The 9544-nt window shown below is 39.8% G+C and overlaps 1 protein-coding gene across 1 annotated transcript; it reads right to left on the bottom strand.

Moving 5' to 3' along the window:
* Nucleotides 1–2913: 2913 nt before the first annotated feature.
* On the bottom strand, nt 2914–9544 carry LOC139448219 (monocarboxylate transporter 12-like). The gene is made up of 5 exons (XM_071229737.1): nt 9247–9544; nt 7705–7848; nt 5895–6041; nt 3468–4589; nt 2914–3149 (listed from the first exon to the last, which is right to left on the bottom strand). The coding sequence occupies exons 1-5, from the start codon at nt 9542–9544 to the stop codon at nt 2959–2961; spliced, it is 1902 nt and encodes a 633-aa protein (XP_071085838.1). The 3' UTR covers nt 2914–2958.

The following is a 9544-nucleotide window of genomic DNA, read 5'->3' as shown; positions in this document are numbered from 1 at the left end:
TTTTTAACATTTTGTGACACTGAGTTTGCGAGGTTAACTCAAAGAGAAAATTTATGAAGTTCACTATTTCTTAGAAACTGAAAAACCTGTTGTGTGACTGTACAATCGGGGCCGTTCGTCTTGGGCTGCTTGTGTCATGCAAATATAACGCTCACGATTCGATTTATATTCTATGGTTTTGTCACGTGAGTTGGCGGTTATTGATATGTGCAGACATAAGTAGCTATCATAGGTTCGTGTTAATGTATGGGTGAGCTAAAGTGAAAATGTGTTATTGTTAAGCGATTCGAACATTTAAGAACTCTTTATGCATGTCTACCACAGTATAAATAGTATAGGACATGGCTGTATATCACGTTATGATGATACTCCTTTTTAACATATATGTAAAGAAGAAATGAAAAAGGTTTTATTGAATGAATCGCTGTAGATATTACGAGATCGAATCGATAACCCACTAACGAACTCGAACACGATATGAAATGTATTATTACTTCTGAAAAGCTAATGACAATATTTTCATTTTTTGTTTGTTTCATCTTCTTCTATATATACCTGTTCACACATAACAACACGTTTAGTTTTCTAAAGGTATTTAAACGTGCCGGAAATCTATTATCGTGGGTTCGAGTCCCAAATTCGTCATGATTATGTTCGAGGTGTGTCTGCACCATGCCCGTGCTCGTGGTGGTCAACGTCTATAATCTGCATCACTTCGAGCTTCCCGTTAAATTAAGCTGACACGCTGTCATATAAAAGTACAAAGCATTGTTAAACCGAACTCACTCAGGTTTCTGCTTTGATGGTGTAGGAAACGGTGATGAATGAATGTGTGAATGGTGTTTTACGCCGCAGCCATATTCCAGCTATATCATTGTGTCATTGAAGCAGGCTGAAAGTAGTTCTGGCCTAAAGTATTAATTAACTCAATTGAAGTGTTAACGGTATTTCTTTCCGATAAATAAAGTATTCATCACTAGATACACAATACAAACTGATATGTCATAATCGATGAGACATAAATTTAAGAGTAAGAAGTAGCCGATGCATCATTTACTGAGTTGAGGGAAAGTCATTTGTTCAAAAGATACAGATAGCTTGGGAGATCGGTGAACTAAAACCATTTTGCTATGGTAGCAAACGTGTTTAATTCAATCAATCATTCGGGGTGGCCTTTGGAATGCAAAACATGCGTCATGTGTATTCAGTCTCACTGTTTACCTACTGTACGAAATATTGATTTTAAACAAACATTTCAGTCGCTTATCCCAAGACACATCAAGTTCGCATCACTACAAATCTCGTAGTGTGTTTAATGGCCTATGGTTTATTGTTATGTTGCATTGGTGTGGGGGGTTTAAAAAGTAGAACCGGTTGACACAACACACTTTTATCACACTCTTTGGAGGCAACACAAACGAAGCTGATCTAGATATACATCCTTAAAGTATATTTCCGCATTTATTTGTTTTGCGTGTCCCTGCAAAGTGGTTATTAGTGTTTCTTTTTTCTCACCTACGTCCCCACTATGAACAGTAAAGCAGAATGTCCATATTCATTTTTAGCGCTAATGTTTTCATCCACGATGATATCGATTGTTGTATTGCTGAATGGAAAAGGTCTTTATCCACCTTTACACTTTCAAATCTTATTCTTCAATAAAACATTACTCTTTGATATTCAAAGCATCATATTACTTTAGAAGCTAGATCTACAGTGAACTGATACTTTTGTATTGATTGCAATTGATTACTTGAGATATATGCACATAATTGTGAATATTATGTGAAATTTGAACGTTTTAATATCATACAATACATTTTAAATTGAACTGTGGACATGGACCCGGAGAGAGATAAATCAGTATGAAATCATATACTAAATCTAAGCCATGGGTGACCATGTTAGCAGTGCCGAGTTGCGTCCCTTTGGCGACGGGATGCACTGATCGTAGGTTCGAATCCCAATTAGTAATACTGGTCAGCGTAGGTTTTAAGACGGATGGTTGGGGCTATGGCAACTGTATCCCAAATAATATCATGTAATTATCGGTGTAACTTTATGACGGCGACTCTGTGCTTCTGGTTTTTCAAGAAGTTGGACCGCCTCCGTGGACTAGAAGTACAGCGTCTGCCCGAAGAGCGGAAGGTTCGGGGTTCGATCCCTGACCGTGTCATCCCAAAATACGATAAAATATATGGTACTTGTTGTTACCCTGCCGAGCTCTCGGCAGCAAGGGGCTAAAATGGTTTGGCTCGGAGTCAGTATACTGGTTCTGAGTAGGGTATTCATGTTAAACTGCGACATGGAATCTCAGGGTACCAGCACCATAAATCGGCATACGTCCGGCCGAGTATACACACACGCACGCACGCACGCACGCAAGCACGCACGCACGCACGCACGCACGCACGCACGCATGCACGACATTATATAAGTGCAATAATCCTGAACGCGACGTTCAACCCCATTTCACCTCACCTGCAAGATGTTGTGTCGGTCGGGGTTGTATTGTTTATTGGTAATTACAACAAGTAAACCGCACGAGTAGAGAAGTAGCCACGTTGAATTCTATACCTAAATCATTGTGTGGCTTCAGTAAAGTTCTCTTGTAAACGCTTAAGCGTTTTTGTATCATTTCAAAAATAAATTTGCGTTACAGACAAATGTGAAATTACATTTTATTGTCGCACCCTACCGAATCTATTTCCAAGGGTTTTGTATTATTTTTCCGACCACCGAAAACAAATCCTATATAGACATTTATGTGTATTTATTATATTTCTTTGGACGTTACCTACAATAAGAACTTTGAATGCCCTCAATAACAAGAATTTAGTTCATTTTAATGTCATTTGGGATGTAAAAGAGTAAAAACATTGAAACACACAAAACAGGTGAATATTTATACTTTTGGACACAAAACCAGTAAAATATCTTGAAAAGATAAATTTCCCATTACAGTTCAGTTGTTTGCTGCAAGGGTTTGATTTCCTCTTTATTTTCGTTTAAAGTTTTTTCATTTAGATGCCTCGTAACCCGTCTTGTTAGTAGTGGTACACACAACAGAATGATTGCTGATGCATATGCACATGCACCAAGATAGTTGAAGCCTGCAGTATACGAACCAGTGCAATCCGTGAGACTGCCTGTAAGAAGAAAATACAATGCATCATAAAATCGGTGGTTGATGATTATTATAATAACTCGGACTTCTCGAAGTCGATATGTCTTTTGCAAAAATGTAATGCTAATCCTTATTGCCACAATTGTTTAATATCTGTTTCTCTCAAACTACGGATTACTTGATCTATTTTTTCATGCTTATGACTTCGACTTACAAGGCGTCACTGTGAATACACAAAAAAATGACAGTTATCGTTCCTCATTCTATGCGTAAAGCTAATGAGTTTACAGTTGTATATGCATTCAATATTTGTACACCATATCGATCATGTTATACTTACCTACGATAGGGTGCGTTATGGCCATTGAAACACCATGGAAAAGAGATACAAAGCCAAGTGTCTTCGCCATGTACTGCAATCCGAGGAGGTCTACAATTGCGACAGGAATCAGGCAAAAGTAGGAGCTCGCGAACATCCCGTACACTACAGAATATATCAGCAATGTGACATAAGAATTGAAAAAAAATGTGAGATGAGTAATAGTCCCAGTAATTATAAGACCAATCGCCATGATCGTTGTAACTCGCATGATTTTCGTGTCTGCCAAAAACCCATAGAACAACCTGCTAAAGAAATCTATTGCTCCAGATATAAGCAGAAATATTGCAGCGTCACTCTGACTGATGTCTTTGTCTTTCGCCAACGCAGGCAAGTATACCGGCACAAGGCCTATGGTTATTCCAAAGAAAGAATACAAAATGATTAATACAAACACTGGCTTTTTGAACAACGAAAACTCCAATGTTGAAAGCACTTTCTTCATGTAAAATATCGCATTCTTGGAAGTGACAGTATCCTTCTCACTATTTTCATCACCTTTTGGAAAAACTGCATCTTCATCTTCTACACTTAACACTGACACTGAACCTAACTCGGCATTGCTTGCATACACATTGAAGCTTGTTTGACTCGTCCCTGACAGTGGTCTGCTGATTCTTCTTACGAGAGTAGGCGAATCAGGTACACCTGTCTTGAGGAGCGAATACCCTTGAAAGGGAGACCTTCCCATCATTTCCGAGGTAATAGAACTTACACTCAGAAACTTTTCAGGATTTAATTTTCCAAAATGTTTCATATCAGCTCTCAATGGACGCCGAATTAGTTTGGTATCTGCTGCATGTCCGTTTTGTTTTGTGTTTGCTGTTGTCTTCATTTTTCTGTACGACTCCAGTGGGCGGTTCACCATTCCACCCACCCACATGTTCATTGTTATTCCTGTGAGTATTATCATACTGCCCTGTAACCCATACTCGTCTAAAAGGTATCGTATCAAAGGGGGGAACACGCTGCTGCCAAAACTGATGCCGGACATAGCTATTGCTGTAGCAAGTCCTCGTCGTTTGTTGAAGTAGTGCCCAATCAGAACAATAGCTGGTCCATAGATCATGGAGTGTCCCAAACCTGTGTGTGGAAATACATACATCATCAGTGCACATCAAAGTGATAGGGATATGAGCAATGAGAAACACAGTGAGCATCATGAAAAGCCAAAGATAGCAGTATCCCACCCACATGTAGTTGGCGATACCAATGGTAGGATCAACACATTTTACAAATGACCATTGTCACTTAACATACACGCTGAAATCGTTCGGCAAGTGCAGTTTTCGGATAACAGGGTGCTGACTAATAAAAAATCATTGTTATTTAGTGTAATTGTAATTAATCATTTGGCCACCCATTCGATCTTAGAGTACCTTCAGCAAAATGCCATTTATCAATTTCTTAAAGAAAAAACAATAAATTAGAAATATCTTCTATTGTTTGTTGGCTAAACGGTCTGCGTATGAGTTGGGTTTTCCATCTCATTACTGTCAACTGAATGCTGGCGAGAAACTCAAAGTGACTTTGGAAGTAGTATTATGTGCCGGATGGCAAACACAGTGGTGATCAGATGTTAACAGACAGTGATGAAAGTCATTTGTCCCTTGTAATTGTGAAAGGCTTGATAGTTTGAGAAAGATGCGACAGTTTCTGGAAGGTTGGCTGTACCTGGCGGGCCCTCTTCAGGCTGACTTGCGTTTTATGTACTTGCTTAGTGTGGATTGCCGACATTATTCTTGATTCAAGAACGAAAACAGGCCTGTGTCAAGACATTCGACAGTGACACATTTCTAGGCATCGTTAATTGTAGAGCATGCTGCCAATTGCTTCTGCCACCTATTTGACCCATTGCATTGTCTCGTTTGAATGTAAACCTAAAACTGATTATTTCAATACACATTGTAATTTATTGATTCTTAATTCATATTTTGTTGTGTTTTACTGATTTTGCGTTTCACTTTTGTAACCACATAGTAACAGTATATACAAAAGAAAATAATAGGGGTCTTTACACACCAACCAGTGGATCCTAGATCGGCTGAGCAGAGCAATGATGCACAGCAAATTGTGCCAACAAATAAACGTGTATATAAACGGAGATGTGTTAGCAAATATTATACCTGTATGATTTCTCATCTGTTTGGTGTTTTACCATGTTTGGTGGCATCCAATCAACAAAATCAGAGATTCATTAAGGGACCGTTCATATGCTCTTTGTGATTATTTCAACCCTGAATCAAACCAGGATGTGGCAATTATTAAATGAACATCCGTGTATATTTGTGTTGTACATGAGCAGCTTTAGTTCACATCCTACATCCTACATTCAGTGTACATGTGTCCATGGTGATAAGGGAATCGTAAATACAATGAGACCCTTACCGATAAACGCACTGTGTGTACAAATCAGGTACGTAATACTTGTAGGGAAGATGGCCATTACCATGGCAGCGGTTGTTATGGTTGCTCCTAGCATCACAGTCTTCCTGACGCCAAGAAGGTCTACCAGGACGTGCATGGATATGAGTGCTGGAAGAGGAAACCGGTTAAAGAAAATGCCTAAAACAAATACGCGGCTATCCCCTAAGATGCACATACACTCAACATCTCTACAAGACAGCATATACATGGAGATACATGTGTGCATGTAGTTACTCACTTAATAAACATTAAAAAAATGCTTAACATACTCACAAAATTCATCATAGATTATAAGAAGATGGGTTTGTCAAATGTAAGAAGACATCTTACAGATAATAACACAAAATTGTTTCAGTGCAATTCCATTATTCTGAAGCCCTTTGGTCAATTACTGTTGGGACTATAAAAGGTAATTAATATCAGCATAGTAACAGATTTTAGGGCATACTTAATCACAAATGCATAGTAACTCTGCAGATTTTAGGGCATACTTAATCACAAATGCATGACCAAAATAGAATTTGGATAACGGAAATAGCGTAAAACAGACAAAACAAACATCAAAACGCGACATCGTCGTCAAAAGAAAAATTCATCCAGTAAGAGGAACACGAGTAAGGTGCTGACAAACCTTGAAACAAAATTGGAGCGAACAAGAATGTCAAAATAAGAATTTGCACGTGGAAGAAATCTGATTTATAGTGACACAAATAGTGTCAGAGCAAACCGTTAGTCCTGAACCTTCCTTCAGAACAGAAAAGTTCAGAACTTTATTTGCTCTCAGGACGATATATTTGGCATATGAGGTACAAACGCACGACAAGTACAAATTACATGATGGCGGAAGTGGAATGACTATTTAACGAATTTCATAATAATATTACAAAATATGCTTTTTTATGATTCCGAATTTTGTACATTGAAAGAGAGATTGAAAACTAACATGTCCGGTGCATCTGAATAACATTTTGGAACAAATATCTTACGTTCTGATTTAAGATATGGACGCAAAAAATGTAATCTTATCATATTCATCCCTTATATCGGACAGATGGGAAAAAGTACATTTGCGCTCTAGAAGGAACAATCTTTTGCGTTCATTATTGTTGGCATACCACTGTTTTTATTTTAGAAATACACGACGAAAGGGAGTCGTTCATCGTACAATAAAACACTGCAGGGAGAATAAACAATAAAGGGCCCAGCCCCGAGTGGTTTATTCTCACTGCAGTGTTTTATTATACGATAAACAACGACCACGAGTCTTTTATATCTTATATCAGATATCAACATTATGTGCAGCCTCTTTAAGGATGTTACTAAAACTTACAAGCTTTAAAAATATTTGCCCGTATTTCAATAATGATGACACCCTCAATAGAATCCGACCTCGGCAATGTCGAACAAGTCCATTTTATGCACAGGTGGGTATTCCCCTCACATTCTCACAATCCTCACATCAATTACCTGTACCTTTTCTCCCAATACCGATTGTCATATCTCTTCCGTATGTAGCGGCCATAAAATTTCCGAGTCGCGTGATGGGATTCGAACCACGGATCTTCTGATCCGAGGTCGGACGCCGTGTCCACATGACCAAAGAGGTTAACCCCGTCAGCAAGCTGACAAGGTAAGGATGTCAGCTGTGGGATGACTCCACGCCCCCCGCTACACGTATTCGGATACGATCGCTCTGCCATCGCATTTATCTGCGTACACGCAACTTACTTGTTGTGTACCATTTATACACAATACGCGCATGTATACTTACAAGACAGGCTATAGACGCCAGCCATGACACCCATCAGTAATGTTGTTTTGGTGGTTGATGCCTCGAATAACGTCAAGTATTCCACGAAAAGGATTGCCATCCCTCGGGCATAGCCAATCATTATAATGACGTTGAGAAAACATCCTGAAAAGGGTATTTTGTTGCTCAAAATGATGATACTGAGACATACTCATAAGACAAAGAGAACAAACACCCTGAGTGAGTGAGTGAATTTGATCTTAGGTGAAGCGAGGTGAAATTGGGTTTAACGTCGCGGCCAAGATTATTGCACTTATATAGCGACGTGCATGTACGTGTATGTGTTTGTGTGGCTGCTTGTACTAGTCCGGACTGATGCCGATTAATAGTGCTAGCTCACTGAGATACCATGCCGCAGTTTAACATGAATACCCAACTCAGACACAGTATACTGACTCCGGGCCGACCAGTCCTTGTTTTAGCCCCTTAATGCCGAGCGCCAGACAGGGTAACAACAAGTATCATCTTTTAACGTATTTTAGTATGACGCGGCCGGGGATCAAACCCCGGACCTTCCGCTCTCCGGGCGGACGCTCTACCGCTAGACCACGGAGGCGGTCTTGATCTTAGGAGTAGTTATTTCAGCTTTGTCACAGTGTATCAGCTAAAGGTTGGACGTAATGCAAAACTGACGCTAGTAGAGATCTTTACTCATTTTGTTTCTGAAACCAAAGAGAACGCATGTAGCGCTGACAAACAGAGGGTTATTATCAACACGAATCTTATATTAGAACCTTAGATGAGAGGACGTGATTTTGTCAAAGCTTAGAACGATAACTTCGGTTACTTTGTCACCCTTGACTCCAACAAAGATAAAAATTTATTCCGAAAATATACAAGTTCCCATGCTAAAAAGTATCGTCACCCCTATACCATGACGCATATATGACAGGGTGATAATAGTTGTCAGTAAGAGTACATGGAATCCTCGTACGTTTGCACAACAGACATCTAAAATAGTATTGAACAATTTTACTGTTGGAGATGGAGTGGGCAAGGCTAACAGGCGCAATGAGATGAGATTCGGTCGGGTTGTAGACCAACAATGTTTACAGATGTTTACAGTATCGTTTCCCCTAGTTTACAGCGCATTCGCCCTTTGCACTCAAAAGAACGCCCTCATCCGATGGTAGATGTACAAATGTTGGAAAAGCGAACATGTTCATACTCGAGTGTAAAATCTTGTGGTGTCAGCTTGGTGCCTCTGTTTACCAAGCAGGGAATGGGTACCCGATGTGTGAGGTGGATGTAAAACCCCCGTTGGCAACTTGGGTATTATAGACCCCAGGGAGTTGACAAAGAATGCATACGGATTCACTGGTAGGGGATCAACTAAACCACATTTGAGCAGATACCAGTACCTGAATAATTGCAGAAGGAATGTAGGAATGTTGGTCAGCGACATTGTGATATTGATTCATATTTATGTTAAAACGCAATAGAATGGACAAATGTTGCACATCTTGGTTAAAGAATAATTACTATTGGCAAGTTACTACATACCCGCCAGTATCATCCACGCCCAGCCTCCATCTATTGGGAGATGACTGTCATCGGTCCCACCCGTCTGGTCATCCGTAGTTTTTGTAACAGGCGTCTCCACGTGTCCCGATTCACCGACAGGTACATCATTGTGTTGGTGTACCTTAGAGAGTCTGTTCCGGACAAACACATCCTCTTCTTCCTCGCTGCTTGCTCCAATGATATTGATGCTAAAATCCTCCACCTCGGCTTCGAGGCTTTCAGGACCGCCTGCAGTCCCATACCGGTCTGCCGGCACACACTCTTCATCAGAATCCAT

The sequence above is a fragment of the Haliotis cracherodii genome, unplaced genomic scaffold, assembly GCF_022045235.1.
Source record: "Haliotis cracherodii isolate W230 unplaced genomic scaffold, xgHalCrac1.p SCAF_7, whole genome shotgun sequence".
In the NCBI taxonomy this organism is placed as follows: domain Eukaryota; kingdom Metazoa; phylum Mollusca; class Gastropoda; order Lepetellida; family Haliotidae; genus Haliotis; species Haliotis cracherodii.
This window is presented reverse-complemented; position numbering and strand designations above follow the sequence as displayed.